The sequence below is a fragment of the Pollicipes pollicipes genome, unplaced genomic scaffold, assembly GCF_011947565.3.
Source record: "Pollicipes pollicipes isolate AB1234 unplaced genomic scaffold, Ppol_2.1 Scaffold_2555;HRSCAF=2994_pilon_pilon_pilon, whole genome shotgun sequence".
Lineage (NCBI taxonomy): Eukaryota > Metazoa > Arthropoda > Thecostraca > Pollicipedomorpha > Pollicipedidae > Pollicipes > Pollicipes pollicipes.
The window spans coordinates 46,190,500-46,214,723 of NW_023596136.1; the positions used below are offsets into that span (position 1 = coordinate 46,190,500).

The following is a 24,224-nucleotide window of genomic DNA, read 5'->3' on the forward strand; positions in this document are numbered from 1 at the left end:
GTCGATAATGTATACTCACCCTTATCATTATAAGAAACAGCCAGAACGCAATCGTGAAATGCATGCAAAAAACAATATTACGCAAATTGTAAGAAAACGTTTCCTTAAAAAGAAAATAGATCCACTGGTATGGTCCCTAATTGACTCTCACATCAGTAAACATGATAACGTCGAGGAAGAATATCTTAATAAAACAACGCTCCTCTTCGCCAAAGCTTGATAATAAAGTAGCCGAAGCCCGACAGCAAAAGTGTGGAGGGAGACCATCAGGTCATCTTTCGTCCCCCCCGCGCTATTTCCAAATCGTGCCCGCGTGTCGCAATGCCGACAAAAGCCTGGATGCGTTGGGAGCCGGTCGTGCTCGACCAGCATCGACACTGGCGCTAGCCTTCAGTGCACTCAAACAAACCAAACATTTTGCCATCGGCAAAGTCTCAGCTCCATGCCAGCTCAATAAAAATGCTGATTTAACATACGCTGCTGGTGCCAGGGTGTCTAACTTACATCACTAGTCTCGACCCAGTGACTTAGTAGAAGCTAGTATTTTTAGAGCTGATTGGTATAACAATGCTTTTAGCGTTGATTAGAAACGGCACTCATGTTGCATGATACACAGCTATGATAAGAGCGGGTAGGTTCTCATTTGCACTATATTTGTGCCTTGGATAAATGCGTAGCAATCATCATAGTTCCTGCAATGCGGCAAGAGGCTCAGCGAGAGAGAGAGGTTGCAGGACAAAAAGTTAAAAACAAAAAGTCAAAGGATAGAAAGCCAAATGATTTGAAAGCCAATTGAGCCAAAACATTAACTGACAAAAAGTCAAACAGGATAAAAATCAAACTTAAAAAAGGCAGAAAGCCCAAAAGTCAAAAGGGCAAAAAGCCGTATGGCAAAAAGTCAAACGGATAAAAGTCAAATACAAAAAGTCAATTAACTGAAAGACACGGGTGTTAAATGACAACAGGAGCTAAGCCGCCCGCGCGGTGCATTTTCCAATGGTTTAATTGGCTTTCTAAACCGATACCGATTTCTAAGCTGATGGCAATGGGCTTTCTGAACCGATAGAGCTTAAAAGGTTAATTAGATTTTGTTCTGGACTCTACAAAGATATCGGTGACATCGGTGGCTCGGTGACTATCTATCTATCTATCTATATCTATATATATATATATATATATATATATATATATGCATATATATATATATATATATATACATATATATATACACACATATATATATATATATATATATATATATATATATATCGGTGACTAGGCGTAACATTCTGCACAGGCTGTGCGGCGTCAGCTCTGCGGTTCACACCAGGCGGAGGCCAACAGGCGGGCCGAGGTGATGACGTATGTGAAAAAGTATCTTTGAATGCTTTAAGACACACTCTCACGCTTCGAACGTAGGCATGACGTACATTCCAGAACTGTGGCTCTTATATTGATAATCGGAACGTATTAACATTTACAGCATTGCGAACTAGGCTTGAATCTGGTGACGAAACTGGAAGAGTAGTGATCAATCTCCGTTTTCGTGGGTCTTAGGACAAGAAATCGGAGATCTCATCTGGCGAATGCCTTTTTGTCGGTTGCTAAATGGCGACTGCGGAATGGCAAGATGCAAAAAAGTTGACACGCCACGTTGGTTAACGACTAAATGCGAAGTGCAAAATACAGACCTAGAAAAACATCGATGTCATATTGGTGCACTGTTCAATATCGAAATACGAAAGGATCATATTCGAATTTGGTGTTGGTGCTGGTGAATGGTGTCATGAAAAACGTTTTACATTATATCTGAAGTCTTCCTGAGCATCTTCAAACGGAGAACATTCTCCATAAGCACCTCACTATTCCCTGCCCTCTGTTCACGCAGGAGGAAGGGAACGAGAGCAGTTGGTCGGTAACCAGAGTCGTAGTCACTAGACGCAGCTGTCATAGGCGAACCCCGTGACTTTTCTTCCACCATCTAAACTTGTTTTTCACGTCGTCATTTGGCTTTTCGTCATTTTGGTATTTGTCCTGGCCATTTGCTGAAACATGACTCGTAAGCAGGTCAGCGACATGAAATGTTCGCCAATTTGGCACATCAACCTTTTAAGATGCCGCAATTTTTGCAATTTACCTTTTTACCGTTCGCCAGACGGACAGATGGCTTTGGATCGACGCATAAGCCCCCGTTGGCGCTACGAGATCCCCTATCGCCACAGGTGGTCTTAAAATTGGCGCAAAGACTTTAGTCCGGCTCCAAGGGCCTTTGACTGAAATGGGATGAAGGGCCACCCGCTCGGTACTGGGGATCCTCACTGACACAGGGTCCTTACATCGCTTCATTGAAGTCACCTGACATTCCATGGCAGGCATAACATGTTCCCCTGGCTGACTCGGACCGCTTGCCGCCAGCTCTAGGACAAACAGTCAAAAATCTCATTTGGTGAATGCCTTTTTGTCGGCTGCTGAATGGTGGCTGAGGGATGGCGACATGCAAAAATCGACGCGGCAAAAGTCAAAGCGGCTAGATGGCGTACAGCAAAAAAAAAAAACCGGATGTGAAAGAGCTGACATGATAAAATGGCGAAACGCCTAATGCCTAACTGCAAGATGTCGACACACAAAAAGGTGGCATGCTTTATTGGTGAAGGGCTAAATGGCGAACTGTAAAATAACGACCTAGCAAAACATCGACTTGTTATATTGGCGAACGGTAGAGTGGCGAAATACAAAAGGCTCGTATTTGATGAAAAACGTGGACATGTCAAAACGCTGACTGGCTGCCTGGGTGTTTCGTGGCGTGGCGTGGCGTGACGTGGCGTGTCGGGTAGTGGCGTGTCGGGTAGTGGCGTAGCGGGTAGTGGCGTAGTGGGTAGTGGCGTGGCGGGTAGTGGCGTATCGGGTAGTGGCGTAGCGGGTAGTGTCGTGGCGGGTAGTGGCGTGTCGGGTAGTGGCGTGTCGGGGAGTGGCGTAGCGGGTAGTGGCGTGGCGGGTAATGGCGTAGCGGGTAGTGGCGTGGCGGGTAGTGGCGTGTCGGGTAGTGGCGTTTCGGGTAGTGGCGTAGCGGGTAGTGTCGTGGCGGGTAGTGGCGTGTCGGGTAGTGACGTGGCGGGTAGTGGCGTGGCGGGTAGTGGCGTATCGGGTGGTCACGTGGTATGGCGTGGCGGGTAGTGGCGTGTCGGGTAGTTGCGTACCGGGTAGTGGCGTGGTGTGGCGTGGCATGGTGAATAAAAGTGCCGTCTTGTCAAACATCACTCTTCAGCAGCTGAACCACATTCAAACCTTCGCCACTTTGACATATCGACCTTTGAAATTGTCGTATTTTTGCAGTTCACCACTTGGCCGTTCGCTATTCTGGCATGTCGATTTTTTGGAGTATCGCCATTTTGTAATTTGCCATTTAGCACTTTGTCGTTTCGGCAGATCGCCATTCTTCCAAGCCGCCATTTTGCAGGTCGCCATTCTTCCAAGTCGCCATTTTGCAGGTCGCCATTTCGCTGATCCGACTTTTGGTATGTCAGCATTTGAGGGAGAGGCCACATTGTCCAAGGGGGTCCTCAATCGATGCAAGAGTCCCTCTGACTGACATTTCAGGGCAAGGCCAAACGGCCGCGGATCCTGAATGTGACCTTCATCCAGCCTGTCGGGCCCTTCGGGCTCTCCAGCCTTTCAATCGGGCATTGCTCGTCGGGTCCGTGGGGCTCTTCGAGCCACTCTTCTTGTCCCTCGAACACTGTCCCTGGCCGGCTCGGGGCCCCTTCATAGCACAAGACCTCTGATGGGCGCTGTGGGTGCCTGGCAAACACAGGGGGCCCGTCATTGCCTCAGGCTCCCCGACCAATGTCATGGACGGGTCACGATCTTGTCCCTGTTTAAGAAATGATGGGCCCCGGGCTCAGACCGACACGGAACCGACTGGTCGGCACTGGCGGTGCCTGAAAGACACAGATGACTCTTTCGATTTAGGGAACTCCAATCGGGGCAGTGGGCCTGACTGGCATTTGAGGGCCCGGCCCCGCGGCCGCGGTACCCTTAACACGACTTCCGGCCAGCCCTTCGGGCTGTTAGTTGCCGGTCCCGAGAACTGGGGCGTGGGGTGTGGGGGATGTTCTCCTATGCCCCTCCCCTGTCCGTGTCACTGAATGCGGCATGTGGCTGATCTCGGACGGAAGCCCAGGAATATGCAGCACCACTGTTTTATGTAGGCACCTGCCAAAGTTGCACGCCGGCCGACGGAGACCGCGTTACATTCAGGGCAGTGATGGTGTGCGAATGCAGCTCAGCGGCCGATCTTGGTAAACACATTGTGTACATTACCTGCAGTCACGACTGACTTGGGCAGTGGGCGTGTTCTACCAGCATACCATACAAAATATGCTCGTTGTAAGCATTAAGCGCGCGGGCGCGATGGCTTTTTTGACGTACATGGTACAAACAACATAAATCCTAAGGGACTCTTTGATAAGGAGCGAAATGCTATTGATGCATGGGCCTGCCCAGCTATGCCAAGAACCAAACGATCCAAGTGAATAGGGGAAAAGACGTTTCAAACGTCTTTCAAAGCTGTAGAATATATGTCGTTATGTTTGAAATCTATAACACTCAAAGGGTCGGATATGGTCCAAATGTAAAAGGTTGGCCAAGCCACAACGGTTTCCCTGTATTGCACTTCGATAGCCTGCCCTTCGGAAGAAGCCAGACAGTGATGCCCTTCATAATGGTAACGCTAATAAAGTCAGTCTAGGAAACCTGTTTAGAATGCACCCCCTGCAGGGAATAAACGCGTGTTCTCATTTTTAAGCAAATTTGATCGGTCTTACCCCGTAAAACAGGTCATAGACCTCAAGGTCAGAAGTTTTAAATATTCACAGCACGTGTAAAAGTGCTGGACAGTTTGCAAACCAAAATGCTCACACCGTCTTTCAAAAAGTTCGGAAGTTATTTCAGGAAACCTACCGGGGCTCTGAGGCCCTTGAGGTGAGACCACGGTTCTGTGGTGACAGCGAAACCAGACCATTTTGTCTGGAAACCGGCGGGAGCTGCATCGCGAGGCATTAAAGAACCATGTGATGCCGCCATCGCTCAATGTCGAAAGCGTCTGGAAATGACAAAGCCATGAAGGTCTGGTTTGGAAATGAGAAGGCCATTTGCAACGAGACTCGGCTCACGGAGGCTGCTTGTCCTGTTCTTGGATGATTTACAAAAATATGTAACAAGATATTCAGGCAAAGCCCTCCAAAATTGTTCCTAAAACCACCGCAATTAAGCCACTGCCTCGAGATATCGCTCCCCTAAATGGTGAATACAAACGTCCCGGGCCCTGCCCCCGTGTTTCAGCACGTTCAGGGATCGTAAGCCTGAGCCCTCCCAAGAGCGTGGTTAAACCGCAGGCATAAATCACCATCCAAGCACAATGGATGGCTTCCTTTGTTGTACATTTCATCAGCGCTGACGGAGCGGCGCTCTGATGCTGCCGCTCGCGTGCTTGTCGCTCGTTAACCGCTCCGGTTCCGCCGGCGACCGCGATGGGCAAAAGGACCTCGATTCCCGAGTGGGCCGTTTAATCGAGGCGGCATCGATCGTCCTGCCAGGTTTGGTCCGATCCAATCTGTCCCCCAGATTCGAGACCCCCTGACTTGCTCGTGATGGAGGCGGGACGCCGCGGCGCCGTGTGAGATCAGGTCAGGTCAGGTCAGGTCAGGCAAGGCGTCGCCCGTGGCGACCGTGACCCAGCGCAGCGGTCAGGGTCAGCGCTGCGCTCCGGCGCTGGTGACCGGGTGTTGTCGGCCCCAGTTACTGCGGTGACCCCGCCAAACGGCTCAATAGCGCCCGGGTAACGGACGGCATACAGGACGGCGCCGGCGGCCGGCGGCCCGGCCACCCGGAGAGCGCCCCCGACACCATCGACGGGAACCAGCCTGTGGTCGGCCGCTATGTGAGAGTGGCCACACCTCTCTCCAGGCTGAGCAGGTCAGTGGGCATGCCATCCCAGGCCCCCAGCAGACAGAGGTCGCCCTGGGAGGCGTAGGGCCGCTCCCGGGAGGCGGGAGGTTGCCCCGGGAAGCGGGAGGCCGCCCCAGGAGGCGGGAGGCCGCTCCCGGGAGGCGGGAGGCCGCCCCGGGAGGCGGCGATTGCAGGCAGCTGGTGTCGGGCAGGGGGGGAGGGGGTGATGATGTGAGGTTATGGAACAGGAAACGCCAACCGCCGAGAGGGCATCTTGGGCTTGGGGGGGGGGGGGGGGGGCGAAGAGAATTGGCACTCTTGCGCTCCATCCGTTATTCACATGAGTTCATCGGTGGAAACCCGGCCTCTTCCTGCGTACTGCAGGTGAGGTGAGTGTTGGAATAACAAGTCACCTCCGCTACAGCGGAGAACGTAAGAGGGAAATACAGGGAGAGAAAGAGAGAGAGAGACGGGGGCAGGTAAGAAGGGAAACAAATGGGAGGGAAAGAGGGAGGAAGGGGAGGGTCGGAGACGGCATGAAGAAGGAGGAAGAAAGGAGAAAGGGGAGCGCCAGAAAGGGAAGAGGGAGGAAGGTGCAGGACGTGTCTCAGTCTCAAAGCCTTAGATGCCTGACTGTCGAGAGGTCACTGTTGCAGTGGTAGGTACAGCTTGGACAAGCTGTGAACCTGAAGCAAGTCCGTAAGTTACAGCCAGGCAGTGAACCAAATAGCATATGCACCGCTCGTCAGAAGATTTGTTTACAGACTCGTGTTCTGTAAGCGATGGATACACCACAGAGACGACAGTCGCCAGCACATATTACGTGCTTGCAAGGGCAATCGCTGGACCTTAAGTTGAGGACGGAAACAGGGACGTTTTTCATTCATTTTTACGTGCAGTGTCATATGAGAAGCTCCAAATGATTCCGAGGGAAAGAGGAGCAGTGCCTTCTAGTTTCTACGCCTTGTATCCGTGCCACCGCCACTGTTCGGACTGTTTTTTTTATATTATTTTTGGCTGTCTAAAACTAAGGCCAAATCATATGCGTGGTATCAGGACTCAAATGTTAGATGATAAGCACCACATCATGATTCATAGATTTAATGCTGAAATCCAGAATGGTGGAGTGACGAAACAGATTTAAATAACTCGCAGGTTTTCAGTGGCAGCGCGCCAGCTCGGCGGAGAATTTCTCGCGTCGCTATTTAAGTGCAGTTGTTGTGTTTCTCTTCCTTCACCAGTAAAGATGCACTTTGATGGATACTCAGCGTGGATAATAAAGAGTTCACTGGTAACAGCTCTGCCACTTTTTTCCAAACCACGTCGGAAATGTCAACATTTTGATAAAGACGAATTCCGTCGCATTGGCCATACCGTGTGTTGCACCACGCATCGAAAAATAGCGTCACACGTAGACTTGCTTCAGTATGTGCAAGGCCTGCATTCCCATTGGTGTGGATGGCTCAAGCAAAGCTGCTCGTGCTTACATACAAGGCTAAGTATTGATGTATCGGATGTCTACTCCGCAAATCCACTTCGGAACACCGCGCAGCGGCGCACCTCGGGACCCGCGGCGATCCGCTAATGCCTCATCGCTGGTCCCACACACCAGATACGCTGTGAACCAAACACCTCATAACATTTGCCTTATGTTCGGCAGAATGAGACCTTTAACACCGGAATCGATGCATTCGTGCCGAGTGCACTTTGTACTAATACATTATACCAAATTACACCAAATGGTACCCGATTTTAGATCGACAGTCAGTATGTAAGGTGCCAGTTTCCTCATCGGAGCGTTGATGTTGAGGCCCATGAAAAATATATTTACGTTTTATGATCATCAACTTCTCCCCATGCATCGTTTTGTTCACCGTGCACACCAGCGCATCTCGGAGCACCTGCTTGATACAAATATCGACCCATGATCAAGCATATGACGCACCTGCTCAGCATGCCTATAACCGTAAAGTTGCGGTGTTTGATAATGCAGGTGGCCACCTGGGCTGCTTGTTTGGGGAAACTGTCGGCCGGGTGTCAAAAGCGTGCTTTGTACGGCCGGCAACCTTCATTTTACAACGAATTTAGCTCAGAAGCACTCGGCCACAACGACCGCAGCCGCTCTATTTCGGTCGTAGAACTCAAGTGACCTCCACGTTGACTGGCAGGTGGGACACGGTTCACCGAGCGTCTCTCGAGTTCCTGCGGTGGCCGTAATTGAGGTCATGCCAATGCGTCTTTGTTTACCATCGAGGGCGGCTAGGAGCCGTGAGCTTGACTGGGGCGCCACATGCGGTCTCCAACTATTGGAACACGCCGCGCCAGAGGGTCTCGTTGTTTGACCCGGTTCTGTGGCGGCCGGAGTTATGACGGTAAAAGATGGCTGGCTCGGGCGTCTGTGGGCCGCACGACGAGACGTCTGAGGCGGGGCCAGCAGGGGTCAAGGCTGTCACCCGGTGTGACCCGGCCAACACGATACCAGTGACCCTGTCGGCCGACCGGCTCCAGTTCGTGCGATATCTAGGCAGATAGCGTTCCGGGCGGGGTATCGACACGGCACGGTTCTGTTCATCGCGCGTTGCTGCTGACCTGACCTCGGACCGGGTCACCGCCTGTGAGCCCTCTGCTCTTCTGCCGGAGACCCCGTGACGTACCAAACCGCCCATCCCGCCGCACAAAGTCAGAGCAACGAGTCAATGCCATGGTCGGTGAACAATGGCACGGGTCGCCATAGCGCGGCCCTACACCTGGCGTTCTGTCGGTCACGGCGGCGGAACTACCCCCCCGAGGGCAGCCGGCTAATCAGGTCTGGTCGCACGGTCCGGCCGCCGCCCAGGGTAGTCAGAACAGAAGCAAACGAAGCGTAGCAAATACAAGGCACGTTAGCGTGTGCGCACAAGGGATTTGCAATGGACAGTCATTTCCAGCCAGGTTTTAGTTCATTTGCTGATCATGTACGACTCATTTCGTTATAATTGATTCAGCTGCCTTGTTTTCAATGGTGCTTACGTGTGCAGGACTATATTCAATGATGAGCGATCGCGGGCCACCCGAAAGTTGCTTTGATTCTTAGCAGGTGTTCGGGTGGGTGGGGTGCGGGTGGGGGTCAATTTGACTTAAACTGTTCTCAGGGTAATACACCTGGACGCTGCATGGCAATACACGGTCGGTGCGTCCAAACAAAAAATCGTCGCCACCAACAAGATATGTGCATTTTTCTGTTCACTGAGGGGCATGTATAGGCCTTTGGGTTTCAGGTCAACGCTGGTTCACAGACTAAGTCCCACAGCTACGGTGGCAACAAAGGCATCACGCAATCTTCATTTCGACAAGCGGGCTGCTAATGAACGATGCTCCTCCGCGTTCAGCCTGCGACTTCGGGAAATCCAAAGATATTGTGATATCCGTCACTCGCAAAAGAAATCTACAGTGAACTAAGCGCTAATGAGGCTGAAAAGATTCGACTACGCATAAGTCGGTGGGTGCAGAAGTTGGCGTATGAATTTTGTGCCGTTCTTAAACTGCGAAAGATGAACACTCCTCTTGTGGCACGACACGCGCGCAACCCTCACAATTTGAAAACCACGCGCGGCTCGCGGCGCGTTAATTCCTGCGCAGCCAACCTTACGCGCACCTGAACCTCCCCAATCTTGGGCTTTTTTACGGAGCAACGTTTGCTTTACTTTCAAGCCTTCCTGACCAATGCGAATGCGGTCTTGCTGAATCATCAATATATGCACGTTTTTGGTAAGGAGGCGGTCTTCGGAGAATGATTTGAAAGCTTGCCAAGCAGAAACCAGCAAATTTGAAGCATCAACCTCGGCTGCTAACACTCTACTCAAGGTTTAGGCCTGTTAGGCACCTTTACTACACCGATTGACATGCTATATGCGTCCACTGGGTCTGACCGCCGGCTCCACCCTGTTGCAGGTTGAAAGATGCGCGCTCTCCTCACGCCTGGGGTGCTCCTGCTCATCGCCTCTGCTCTCCTCATCCAGACATCGGCGGGGCAGGGTGAGCAACGTGTCCCCCCCCCCCCCCCCCCCCCCCCGGCTGTGAAAGGGGGCTCTGAGCAGGGCTCTGAGGGCGGCAAACCAAGGGACTGGGCTCGTCATGGGCTGGGTGACCCGGGACGCACCTGCCAAACCTGCACCTGAAATTCGACCGAGGTTAAAATTGGACCGAGGCTAAAAGTGCGCAATCCTTTACAGTGCTAGTACGATTGCTTTCCTGTTCTTTTTCAATCTTGGGAAACATTTCATGAATCAATCAAGGAGATGGGCGGCAATGCTAACTCCCATTGTTCCTGTGCAGTTTTTTTATCGCCACCAAGCGTGCCTTGTAGCCTCGTAATCTCCCGCTGCCTGGAAAAGCAAACATGATAAACGATTGCCTTGCTGTTTTATTTTTTTCTTAAATCTTGGGACGCGTTTCATGCATCAGTCAACGAAATGGCCGGAAATGCCGGTTCCCAGCTTTTCAATACCATTTTTATTCGCTTCGAACATACAGTGCCTCATAGTTCACCACAGTCTGGAAAAGCAAACAAGTTAGAACCGTTAAGAATGCGGCATCAAATGGCTCGTGCAAAACTGATGAGATTAGTGCATTATGCACGGTCAAGTGATGTTTGACGGATGGAATCAGATCAACGTTATACAATTAGTGAAACACGACTTTTTCCCATTCTCAGAGCTATACGTACTATGATTGAGAAAGCGGCGTTCTATGCCCTTGGCACACTGGATGATGCTGGGATAGTAGGTAATGTCACAGGTAACAGTAGTAGTAGTAACAGTAGTAGTAGTAGTGTCACACAGTAGGACATGTCACAAGTAACATCCCATCGGCGGTTGTTACCTGTGACATGTCAAAGCAGGTCACACGGGTCAAACCTTATGTACTCCGGTCCCAACCATTTATCTCATGAAGTAAGTATCGCACGACAACAAAACCAACAACGAACCGTAGCCTTGTCAAATGACATGACCTTTTGTTTAATGTGGCTAAAACGTGCCAAACCAAGCCATAAATGACCAAAAATCATCCAGGCAACTGCTCGGCTGTTGAATACAATTTACCTAGCTTGAGCCTGGACGACCTAGTTTAATGTCATGCATGGATTGTTAAGATCGTAATATGGCATATAGGCATCATAATATGCATCAATATAGGCATCATAATATGTAGGAAATGTACACAGTACGGTATGTGCGTGTGTACAAATATACAGTATGTGCTTTGGAAAGTAACACCTATTCTACGGCCAACGTATACCCCATCGAGGACCTTAGCGGAGATAGGGCCGTCATGACTTCTACAAGGAGAATGTGACGCGTGAGCTATGAAAAGTGCTCTTCAACGCTTTGAAGGTGAAAAAACATCCGAGCATCTTTTACGTAAAACTTCTTAAATCTATGTAATAAAGAATATGTAAAATATAAAATTATGTATTAATTTTTTTTGTAACATAAAAATTAAAAAATTATAGCATTGTGCGCTACGTGGTTTAACAGGCCTCACATGACATGCATACTGTGCCATGCAGCCCACTGTGCGTCCAACTCACTGGCAATGTCCGTGGCTGCGCTTTTAATTGCGCTATTCTCGGCGACGTTCTCAGCTAAGCGTTCTCAGTTTTTATGGGTGGTTCACTTCAGCTCCAGCAGTTTGTCTTCAACTTTGTTGAACGTTCATTTCCACATCCATGTCAGAATGCATTGCCACATCTTGTTGTCTAGCGGCTGCAGGATGTGGCAATGCCCGAGCAAAGTTCAACGGACATGCGTGGTCTATGCCAGCCACAGCAGGAGAAATCTTGAAAATGACATCAAATGAGCCCCGAGATCCTGCCATGATGGACATAAACCAATTCCCAGTGCAACTGCTCGCTCCTAGGTTACGCAAGTTCTAGTTACGTGAGATTAAGCTGTGCGATGAACGGAAGTAATCTTACTAGGCCTTCTCCTAGTGTGCCAATACCATGTCAGTGCATTCTTGTGGCAATATGAATGTCACCAATGGCTTAAGTTAAAATCGATAATGTTGTTTCATCTATTGGAAATAAAAAGTGAGTGGCAATGGGACAGTCAGAAATCGTGTCTGGGTTAAAAACGTAAAATCGTGCCATCTCCCCTCATTAATTCGGCACCTCTCTCAATGGCTTTGCTCTTTATGTTTTTTGCTCTTGCTCATTATGTTCGCCGCAACAATTCCGCGAAGCTTCAGCCATGTCAGCGGCCCTATGGGAAGCAAGTACCAACAGAAGTGCTTCAGCTATGACCTTGCCTTACTGCCTTACGTTACGACTGAAGATCAAACACAAAATAGGAAAATTTCCTCCGTTTTTATTCTTTTTAAAATTTTGCTTCCCTCTCCGTTCTAGAAAAAAAGCTTGGAACCTTCTGGCAGACCTTAGTCTTCAAAAAGCCATCCGCGGGAACATTGGAAGCTCCATGCACTTGCAGAAGGGCTTTGAGTTTGATCTTGTTTTCCATATTTGCAAGTTGAGATCGACCATCCGGCATGATTGCCGATGATCTTAAATGTGTGGGTGAACTATAAGCCTTTGCAACTGAAAATATTGACCGGTTCTAAAAAGAAATGGTGTAAGAAGAAAAGCCTACGATTACCAGCGTAGCTTCGAATGAAAGATTATATTCAAAGCAAATGTCCACAATTTACGGCAAGCATGCATTCAGCCCACATCGCCCTGATCCACGCCGGCGCTCTGAACTCTACCGCCCAGCTGATGTCTCTTCCACAGGCACGAGGCTCCGTCTCTACCGTGGCACACTGCGTATCTTGGCCTGGCTTCCAAGTTCTGTCGGAGGAACCCGCAAAACTTGTAAAAGACACGCGACTGCCACAATTAGCTCTCTGCAGCAGTAACGCCAAACGTAAAGGAATAAATGTTGCGAACGTAGGTTCGATCCGGCATCTTCTGCCCACACATCGTCGCCATCATGAAAGTTTCCACTCGACGACATTTCCACAGACAAAAATCCCCTGCACACTCCAAAAACTACAGATACTGTGTGCACAACACGTGTTATGCATGTAACGCTGCGTCTAATAATCGCCGTTACGATAAGCCTTCCACGAGAGACTACATCCGCCGACAAAAGTATTCGATTAAAAGCGCTATGTCCGTGACAAAACGCGTACTTGAACATGCCGTTATGCTTCGAGCCATTACGGAAAACATACCCACTGACATTTATCTTGCAGACTTATGAGAGAATCAAACAGGCCAAAATCCTGTCGGGCGACAAGAACGTAACCATTCATACGATGATAGGAAGTCCTTCTCCAGAATGGCAGCTTTTTTGCAGCTACATGAGCCCGCTACATATAAATTCATCACGATTCTTTTCTTAAGCCCGAAGGTCCTGACTATGAATTTAATTGCCAACGCTTTCAGGTCCAATCTGCAGCAAGAGAATTCGCACAGACTCGAGAGTATTTCCTGGTCAGACAACCACTCTTGGTAATCATTTTTTCAGGACGGAGGTCATTTTACGGTTTGCGATTCCATTGGGAGATTTCGCTCAGGCCCGGCGGTTCTCTGGGCAATCATTGCTCTTCAGATTGGAGACCCTCTTTTTAGTTAAAGAGATTCATCATTCTGATCAGGATTATCCTCAGACTAACCCCGAGCAGGGTTGGTGTTTTAGCTTTAACGCTGCTCTTAACTCTCTTAGTCCTAACTTGCCTCAGGGCTTCCCTCAAGACAACGAGGCTTGTTTAATTTGTATTAACATGCGCTCGGGTGGGGGTCAAATTGACCCCCCCGAAGGTTTTTCCAGAATGGTTTCCGAACGGCGTTGCGTAGCAGCGCCAAATTTTGCATAGCTGTAGATAATTGAATAGCGGATCGTTTTGCATCAACAATTTAGATGTACCTTGTAAGGCCATTGACCTATGGCAGGTCAAAGTCAGGCCATGGTTTCAGCGAACCCAATTTCTAGGGAATCGGTCAATCTGATGCAACAACGGAGTATTAGACAAAGCCATGCATCTCTGGACTGCTTTCTTAGACAATACAACAATTGAATGAGCAAATTTCATTGACCTGAGGTCAGCTATGAAGGTCATACCAAGGTCAAAACCAATCTGTTTTATTACTTTAGCGCTTGCTGTATGGGATAGCTTCTGGTGCTCATTTCGAATTTATTGATAGCAGGATCCGCATTCTACATCTTTCATGGACTTCTTAGAGGCCAGAATTGATCATTGACTTAAAATGACCCAGGTCAACATTTGGTTTTTAGGAACATACTGCCTAGCGTAATCTTTGTCGCTTATTCAAATGCAAAACTCAGGGCAGTCCTATATAATTTTGGTCACCATGACCTTCAAACGGTCAAACAAGGACACTGACCTTAAATGAGCATGTGACCTTTCGACTAGAAACAGCTATCTAGGTTCTGGGCACATTGAAGACCAACGTAAAATTTAACCTCGTTTGACCTTATATGACCCAAAGGACATGACCTAGGAACCTCAAACTTTGGCCTAAGTGAGTTCACGTACAGGTCAACATACTCTGTGAATTTGGTGTCTCTAGCCTTCATAGTTCTTGAGATCCCTAGGGGGGGGAGGGGGTCAAATTGACCCTCCCACCCGAGCGAAGAGTATCCAGCCGGCCACCAGGGCGCGTATTAAGCGCACGGCTTCTGGCTGAGCTTGGAAAGACCCTTTTGCAGATCTTCAGATAACTCGACCAGACTTAAGAAAATCGGATTGGTCCGAAATGTGCTTATTTCACTGGAGTTTAAAGCCCTCTTTTCAAAGCAGGTGTTGCTGGTTGATCCGAGATTACCCTGTGCCTCTTGGCGTGTTCGCGGTCCCTTTCCCAGAGAAATCCTTTTTGTGTTCAGTGAAGTCTCTTTTCGGTCAGATTAGTCTTTTTCCGGTCAGAGTAAGACGTCCTGAGTTATCCATATAAATCTGCTCTATTCCATCCCAATTTAACACAACATGTGAAACGTGTGGTATACATGGGGACGACTACTCCTGTTTAAATGTATTTGGTACTCTTCGCCCAGCTCCAGTCACTTTGTGCACGCTTCCTTTAAAATCCGATCTGATCCTAGTCCAAGCTGAGAGGAAACCTTCAGTTCCACTATCTCATTCCATCCATGGATTAATCAAATACTCAATTCTTCATTACGTACAGTGCTACACCTTACCTGTAGTTCTAAGGTCAAAGATAGTCATATATTTTAATGGATAAGCTCAAGAACTGTTCATAAAGTGTTTTGAGCATTTTGTGTGCTTCCGCGGTCTTTTAGACTGTTCAATAGTTTTTATGGCTAAAAATTCCAATTTCGGTGACTGCTCGGAGTCTTAAAATGGGCAAATCAATTCCGGTAACGGTTTGCCGGATATTTGTTAACCCTTACTACTATCTAAAACGGCTTTTCGGTAACCAATCTGTTTCAAACGGTATAATGCGCTCACGCTCACCTTATAAGTTACCAACAACAGCTTGGGGGGGGGGGGGCTCCGGCACCATGATCACTAGAAACTTTGTGATATAAGTTCCATCGCCCGTGTTCACGCATTTATGTATGGAGGCTTCGTTCATAACGGTTTCGACATCTTTCGAAACATTAATTATAAATTGTGTCGATGGCAGTCATGTCGTGCGATATGCTCTCGGTGACAGTTTTGATGTATTACAGTTTATGCCGGTAAGTTATGCTCTTTGTGCTTTTGTTGTTTTGATAGCATTCCCGGGATTGCATTGTTGTGGCGAAGCAGATGTTCTGCCAGCGGAAAAAAATGTAATGTGAAAGCTCGCAATGGTTTGACACGTGGCAGTGACGTCGCATGTACATTTGTACATAACATCGTGTTACCCTGGACGGCTGTCCTTAAAGGCTTTCCACCTGCCAGTTTTGTTGGGATACAAGATTTGTCCTTATCAGTGTCATTTGATAGAGGCAGAAATGTCTTGAACTCCCGGCTTGTTGGCATTTCGGCAGTTCGGGGTTCTTATGCGGAGGTGTCGATCTTCAAAGAGCTGGAAGGTGCAGGTTAAATGGCGCTTCAGAACAAACATTGGTCGTGTTGGCAGTACTCACACAGTCATTACAGCCAACGGTTTTGTTGACTTGCATAGCTTGACTGTATTAAGCAATGTCAGTGTAGCCAATATTTGCTCTTGAATGTCATTTAACCAGTGCAACTTGATACATTGAACGCTGATAGCTCAGCATAAGAACCCTGAGCTCATAACGGTTGGCAGTTTCGCCATAAAAGTTTAGCTGTGGAATGGCAATTCTGTCCTTAGCACTTCAGGTGTTTGGCAGCAATGTCTTGGAGACACTTTGTCTGCGAAAGTTGTTTGGTATATGTTTTATCTAATTGCAATCGCAAGCAAACCTGGCGTCGTACTAAATAAGACACCCAACGAATAAAACGTCTTTCGCGAAATCGAAACGCTCAAAGCCGTTAAATTCCCAGCCAGCCACGCGTGGCCGGGCCTGCGTCCTGCCCGCCCTGAATGGGCATCCGTTCTGCATGTTTCCCCGGCAAGTATCGAACACGGTACAGGCGTGCCGACGTATGCGGCATGCAGGGTCGCGGCGCCGGTCTGGCCGCGGCGCCGACTGAATAACGAACGAGCGCGGGAAGGTCAGCGCCGGGCGTCACCTGGCTGCCCCGTGTTGTAACGGCGGGAGCTGGGCAACCCCGCCGGCCGCGCAGCAGGCTCAGCCTGCCCGGCGGGCACACTCAGCCTGCAGGCTCAGTCTGCTCGGCATGCGCTCTCAGCCTGCAGGCTCAGCCTGCCCGGCGGGCACACTCAGCCTGCCCGGCGGGCACACTCAGCCTGCAGGCTCAACCTGCCCGGCGGGCATACTCAGCCCGCAGGCTCAGTCTACCCGGCGTGCACACTCAGCCTGTAGGCTCAGTCTGCTCGGTATGCGCTCTCAGCCTGCAGGCTCAGGCTGCCCGGCGTGCACACTCAGCCTGCAGGCTCAGCCTGCCCGGCGGGCACACTCAGCCTGCAGGCTCAGCCTGCCCGGCGTGCACACTCAGCCTGCAGGCTCAGCCTGCTCGGCGCGCACACTCAGCCTGCAGGCTCAGCCTGCCCGGCGTGCACACTCAGCCTGCAGGCTCAGCCTGCCCGGCGGGCACACTCAGCCTGCAGGTTCAGTCTGCCCCCCGGCGTGCACACTCAGCCTGCAGGCTCAGCCTGCCCGGCGGACACACTCAGCCTGCAGGCTCAGCCTGCCCGGCGGGCACACTCAGCCTGCAGGTTCAGTCTGCCCCCCGGCGTGCACACTCAGCCTGCAGGCTCAGCCTGCCCGGCGGGCACACTCAGCCTGCAGATTCAGTCTGCCCCCCGGCGTGCACACTCAGCTTGCAAGTTCAATCTGCCCGGTATGCGCACTCAGCCCGCAGACTCAGGCCGCCCAGTGCTCTGGAATAGGAGCGAGACCACTTCCGAAAGTGGGTAGGGAAGAACAAGATCTACTTGCTACAGTCTTTTTGCCATGTGGATTTATTGTCAATCTCATCGACTTGTGGGGCAGGGGGATGGAGGGGGAGGCGGCAAACGGCGGAGGCAGAAAGGGGAAGGGCAGCGCCCCGTACCACCGTGGTTCTACGCGACTTAAACTGAGCAGGGATACAAGCCTTCCGTAACAGCAGTGGTCGTGGGCGGACCAGGCTTCGGGGAGGGGGGGGGGGGCTGCCGTTGGGATCTTAACTGCGCCTGATTGACGTTTTACCCTATGACAATAGAAGCCGACAAGGTTGGACAGACTGAAATGAGCATCTGACGTCAACTGTCCACGGCCACTAGACCGACTGCTAAACGTTTTGTGACGTCATGATGGGCGGAACAGCTGCCAACGACCTCTACACTGGCGCATGCGACACAACTGCGACGCGTTCTCGACGCGTTCTCTGTGCCGCACCTCTGATGCATCCGGCCCAGATCGGCTGCCACGCCTCTTTGCCGCGCGTCAGGTGTGGCGCGCGGTCACGGTGTGCTTCCCGTCACGTGCTAGACATGTGTTGGCCACGCATCGCTCGCCAAGCGTCTAACGTGCCCTCTGTGATGTCAGATGTGGACGGCGGCTGGACGGAGTGGTCGCTGGGCGCGTCTGACGTGCCCTCTGTGACGTCAGATGTGGACGGAGGCTGGACGGAGTGGTCGCTGGGCGCGTCTAACGTGCCGTCTGTGACGTCAGATGTGGACGGCGGCTGGACGGACTGGCCGCTGGGCGCGTCTGACGTGCCCTCTGTGACTTCAGATGTGGAGGGCGTCTGGACGGAGTGGTCGCTAGGCGCGTCTGACGTGCCCTCTGTGACGTCAGATGTGGACGGCGGCTGGACGGAGTGGTCGCTAGGCGGTTCCAGCTGCAACGCCAGCTGTGGCGGCGGCACCTTCCGTCGACTGCGCACCTGCAACCTGCCGGCGCCCCAGGGCGGCGGCCAGCTGTGCTTGACGGAGGGCGGCACTAGGGCCCTGACCGAGACCGAGCATGCCCCCTGCAACACCCATGCGTGCGCCAGTGAGTAACGCTCGCGGGCGTCAAGCCTCATCGCTGCGGGCAGGTCACTCAGCACAGGAGCGCAGCGGCGCAGGAGACCGATCGTGTGCTGGTAGAACTGCCTTCTCGCAAACTGTTGCCTGAGGTGTTGCCGCGTCAGCTTCTGCTTGAAAAGACGATCTGGTAAAATTATGGCAATGCAATGGTTAAAGCAGATGGGAATAGATGTAGGGTATAGAGTGTAGATGAGAGCAGATGGCGGAGTGCACCGTGGACCGCTAAGCCCTTGAAATGTCGCATCATTGTTGAGATCAGTTTTTGCGGTGCCACAGCCAGCGCTGTTGTGTGGACGGGGCGCTTAACACCGCTCACCCATGCGCACTTCATTCCAGCCTCCTTCAGTGAGTGGGGCAACTGCACGGCCTATTGTGATAAGGGAAAACAATACCGGTCCTCGGTATGCGGCGACGCACCCTGCAGAGAAGATCAGAACCAGTTTGTGAGGGAGGAGCGAGACTGCAACACCTGGAACAGGACCGAGTGTCCTAGTAAGTCAACTTCTGAGTTTCATCCACTTCAGCCTCAGCAGGTTCAGCCTTTTACTCTCTTGGATTCGGAAAGCTGTTTTGTGTGACCCTTCGTTGTTTTTTGGGCTTGGGGACGCATCAAAAGCTGCGGTCATTTTGCGCACAAACTAAGGCTGTGTGGAGGTATGCCGTGTTTTATGATATAAGGTCGCTGTTGTAGGTTGTTTTAGATTTTCCGAATCGTGTCCAAAAACGCAAGTTGCGCAAAATCAACGGTCGTAACACGCAGAGCACCAAGCATCTCCCAGGCCGCTCATGTCAGCTCATTACGCCAGAGTGTTTTCAACCAGGGTTGTGCGGCATCAAAAGATGTCGTAAAGGAGACAAATGATCGTGAAATCCGTGTCGTTAAGAAATGCAAAAACTGCTCTCACGTCGACAGTGGGGTCCCCGCCTGTGAGTGAACGCAAGGATGGCTACGCTGCATATGGCGATCAAAGTGACGAGAGCGCTCGGTGGCAAAGCGTGGACACTGCACGAGAACGTGACCGGAGACCGCCGTGTGTTCCCCTGTAGCGCCGTCCAGGACGACAGTCCTTGATATGCCCACGGATTATTGTTGCATACATCGCCTGGAATTTTTTCGCTTCAGGTGTAACGACAGCAGGAGCTTCGTCCTTAATGACTGTACTTGTATCACCAGACTTCTTTTACCTCCAACAAAAGCATGTGCCCGCGGTTCACTTTCCATTGATCTTCATAACATGAGAGCACCGAAGCTCACTCAACATGTTCACCCTAAATCTTATTTCTGCTGCAGTCCGCAAAAAAACATTTTAATCCTATATTTGCCGGCGTTGCGCCCGCCTGTGGTTATTTCTCATACCAGTGCAGCAGGGTGTTGACCGCAGACATCACGGAACCGCATTCCTTGCCAGGTCCGTGCCTGACCAAGAATTGTCCAGAATATGCCATCTGCGAGGACAAGTCAGACAACGTGGAGCCCAAGGCCGTCTGCAAGTGCACAATGGGCTACGAGATGAATAAGGCAAAGTCCTTCTGTCTCCGTGAGTAAGAATAGATCCGAGAGCGTCACAATTCCTTACTGAAATGCCCGCGGGCTTGTTACCACCCTGCACTCCGAGCATCGTCGCGTCGGATAAAATGTAAATATGTCATTTTCAGAGACGGGAATATTTTGACCTTTGAAGCTACTGCATGGGCGCAACTCAGCGATGAGGGTCCTTGCTGCCAGTTTGCAAGCTGCTTGTGACAATGGAATAGCATGAACTTTTGGATGCCGGTCATCACTCATGCGGCGTGTTTTTTTTTTAAGCAAGTTGGCTGTGATCTAAACAGACTGCTCCTTTTCCATCCAGTTTATGGCGGCAGAAACCCATCCCATTTGTAAGAATGAGCCGGGTGCCTTCACCACGTCTGCTCGCTGAAGGCAGAGCACCCCAGTGGTAACTGTAAACGCGCAGCCGCCCGCCCTGCCTCCCGCCTCTCCCTCCACAGAGCGCTCGCCGCAGCGCCCAAACCTGCCACCCGCCCCGGCACCGGGCTGCCGGCTGGCCGCCTGCTGACCTACCCTGCCCTGACCTGACCGGGGACCGGGCATGCCCCACAGGTCCGCCGCCGACCACGCCAACCCCTCGGCCCATCCCCACCCTGGCGCCCGAGGAGAAGACGGTGGCCGTGGTGGTCAGCAAGACGGCCTCCACCGTGCTCATCATCTTCGTCGGTACGTCACGCCACGCGGAGTCTGGCCTTGAGGGGGAGGAGGGCACCTGCACCCAGCTTCTGTTAGCCCCTATTCCTTCCGTGGTCGGGCAAGCGGCGGCGCCGCGTACAACGGCCCAAGCGAGCCTCTTCGTTCGATAGCAAACAGAGGATGCATCATGACCGCACCCTAATCAGTTCGCCGCAGCTTTTTGCGGCCTAACTTTCTACACATAACTTCACTCTAAAACTACCATCGAGAAGGACGCTCCGCCGTCTGTCAGCACCAGCACGCCCCCGCGCGGCACCCCCATGTCCTCACGCGCACGATGAAACTTCTGGACTCTCGCACCGCTGACGTCTTAGAGTCCCGTGGCGAGAGGCTGCTGGCGAGCGGCGCGCTGATCGCCTCTGACCTGGCAGGGCTGACGCTGACGCTGTTCCTGCTGCTGAGAATTTTGACCCCGGACCGCGTGATCCAGATGAACATGGAGATCGCCATCATCTCGGCCCACATCTTCCTCATGTTCCCGCCGGGGATCGTGGACTTGCCGGTGGGTGGCTGTGATGCAGGCTGCCGACGCTGGACGTGACGGGCCCGTGTCAGACGCCTGCAAACGTTCTTACGCCGATCGCAGCTGCGCATGTTTTCTTTCTGCAGTCACATTGCGACGTGTTGACCAGGAACGCTATCCAGAAATGGCTGTTGAGGGTCCAACAATGACGCCACACATCTGGCTAAAACCCCAGGCATCGAGTCACCACTCGTGAGGAAATACTGTGACCATGACGGTCGTTTCCAGAGGCGGGCAGATGTGGTGGCGAGCCCTTTACTCTTACCTCATTTGCAGACGCTCTGTCGCTTCGTGTCAATCCTCGTCCACTTCTTCTTTACGGCCTGCTTCATGTTCATGATGCTGGAGTCGCTGCACATGTACTCCCTCGTCGCCTACGTGGTGAAAAAGGTAAGCCCATGGATCCTCCGGGCCTGCATTGGTGACACGTTCTCCGAAGATGTCGGAAGATGGCATAGAGATGTTCTCCTCGCCAGCAGTCGACGAAGATGCAAACATGGCAGAATTGAATTGCCGTGGCTGACGAGAGGGCTAGAGCGCACATTTGGTTTACAAGGCAGAGCACTAAGTGGCTTCTGCTGTCATTCCTCCCCTGACACAGGTCACTGGCCTGACTTGACCCGTTGAGGCCTGACACAGGCCATGCTGGCATCGCACGGGCCACTGACCTGGCTTGACCTCGTGAGACCTGGCACGTGTCTGGTTGACTTAGCCTAACTCTTCGTTGCTTGCAGCGTCTTGCTCGGGTGATCCGACGCTGGGCGGCCTGACTTGGCTCCAGGACGACCTGACTCCTGACCTGACTTCGCAGGACGGGCTCTTCACGCGTCTGCAGAACACCTTGATCGGCTGGGGCCTGTCCATCTTCATCGTGCTGGTCACCATGTGCTTTGAGTACGAGAACTACGGCGGCGTCTACCACTGCTGGCTGCAACTGGACAAGCCGCTCTGCACCGGCCAGTACATCCCCATCATCGCCATCATGATCATCACGTTCACGCTGATCGAGGCGGCCGGCGCGGCGGAGTATGCGCCGCTCAAAGGTGCGGCAGTGTCCGGCCGAAGGGCTGGGGAGCCTCACGGGGCGGGAGCGGTCGGCTGATGTGGCGGCGGGTCGCAGTAATGAACGCTTGCCTAGGAAGTCCGCCGGGTGAAGCGGAGCAGGCAGCCGTGCGAGGTGGAGGTGCCTTTTGTCCACATACTGACCGCCAGAGACACCCTGCTGGCCTTCGTGGCGACGGAAGCGCCGGCACTATTCCCTCATGCCTTTCTTTTAGACCAGTATAAGCTCCTTGCTACAGTTGCTGTTTACGGCCGAATAACTTGTAAACCATGCTGATTTAATCATCGCACGATATAGAGGAGCTTCTCCTCGCTGTCCACACCTCTCATACTAATGTCCACACTTCTAACATCATGGTCCACGTCTCTCCGGCCGCCACGCGCACCTGTTCTGTCGAAAACACCATGCGTGCAAACATTGTTTTACCTTTTCCCGCTGTATTTACATTTGACGCCACTGACCACACCTCTTACACTATCGTCCATATCTTTGTCATCGTCCGCCATTGTTTGCATCCGTTGCTCATCGCTGTCTGCACTCTCTCCGACACCCCTTCCCCCCCCCCCCCCCCAACACCTCCACCACATCCTTCCCTGCTGTCTGATCCATATCTCCCTCTCCGCTGTCCACATTTCCCATCACTACCCACGCCGGCCACATCGCCCTCCACATCTGTCAAGACGCTCTCCACACCCCCGGCAGACGTGGACAAATCGCAGCGGCTGTCGGCGCGTATATCTCAGCGCTCCAACTTGGCCATAATGCCGCTGGTGTTCGCCTCCTGGGTGGTCGGCATGCTCAGCGAGTACGAACAGGATCTGGCACTGTATGGCACGTTCGGCGTACTCAACGCCGTTGTCGGTGTCGTCATCTTCTTCTTTCACTCCACCGGCAACCAGCAGGTCAGTGGACTCGGCTGACTTCCCGGAGACGCGGATGCTGGTCACTCGAGGGATAGCTTTGGAAAAATCCCGCGTGGCCCGAAGCTATCGCTGTGAGTGTAGCACAGTCACAGGAGTTCGTGGGCCCCGATGAAAAGACTTCCCATACCTAAACATGTTATTTATTGCACGATTTCTTCAGGCGACAACACTTTCGTGACCACCACCAGCAGGCTCTTCACTCGATATCGCATTCCTAACACCAAGCCATGCGGCACACACTTACCTACCTACCTTACCTACCGGCACACACTCACAGCACCTACCGCCTACCGTAGCGACACTATGCACATCTGTGACTTGGCCAGAACTTGGGGCGGTGGGTGAATTCAACTTTACTTAGTTTTCCTCGGTCAGCATTTTCTGCACTTTTTGCGTGACCACTAGAACCATCAGTTTTGTTTCGGCGTGATGCTTATCTATTTCATATGACTAGATGGCATGCTTTTGTAGCATTATGCGGAACATCTTCAATGCAGAAGGTAAACATTTCCTGGCACATACTGTTCACGTGCTTCTCCGACCTACCTCCGCCTCAGAAGGCAGTGTGAGCGTCCACGGTGAGCGTGCCCGGCCCCCCCGATGCAGGTGCGGGCCAAGCTGGTGAAAATGGCCCAGATGATGAAGAGGCGCCGCCGCCGCTGAGCCCGCAGCCAGCCGGGCGCCCCAGATCGAGCGCGAGCTGAGGCCGTGCGCTGAGCGCGAGCCCAGCCTGCCCCGAGCTCAGCCGGCGGGCGCGGACGCGCCGGCGGCCTGCTCTCGAACAGGGATGCGAGCAGGCCGACGGGCGGCGGCCGCGCTCTCCGCGAACGAGCGCCGCTCTCGGGGGACACGTGCTGTGCGTAGACGTTGGTGCGGGCCGCCGCCGCGGGCCGCCGGAGCGCCGACGACACGAGTACGTCCGCCGCCTCCGTCTCCGCCGACGTCGGCGGCCCGCA

At 52.1% G+C, this 24,224-nt stretch overlaps 1 protein-coding gene across 1 annotated transcript; it reads left to right on the forward strand.

Annotated features, from left to right (window-relative positions):
- Positions 1-5,886: 5,886 nt before the first annotated feature.
- Positions 5,887-24,007, forward strand: LOC119110437 (adhesion G-protein coupled receptor D1). The gene is made up of 11 exons (XM_037234272.1): positions 5,887-5,973; positions 9,877-9,960; positions 18,282-18,479; positions 18,851-19,006; positions 19,924-20,052; positions 20,616-20,729; positions 21,131-21,261; positions 21,559-21,672; positions 22,094-22,325; positions 23,048-23,247; positions 23,875-24,007. The coding sequence occupies exons 2-11, from the start codon at positions 9,885-9,887 to the stop codon at positions 23,929-23,931; spliced, it is 1,407 nt and encodes a 468-aa protein (XP_037090167.1). The 5' UTR covers positions 5,887-5,973; positions 9,877-9,884; the 3' UTR covers positions 23,932-24,007.
- Positions 24,008-24,224: the final 217 nt, after the last annotated feature.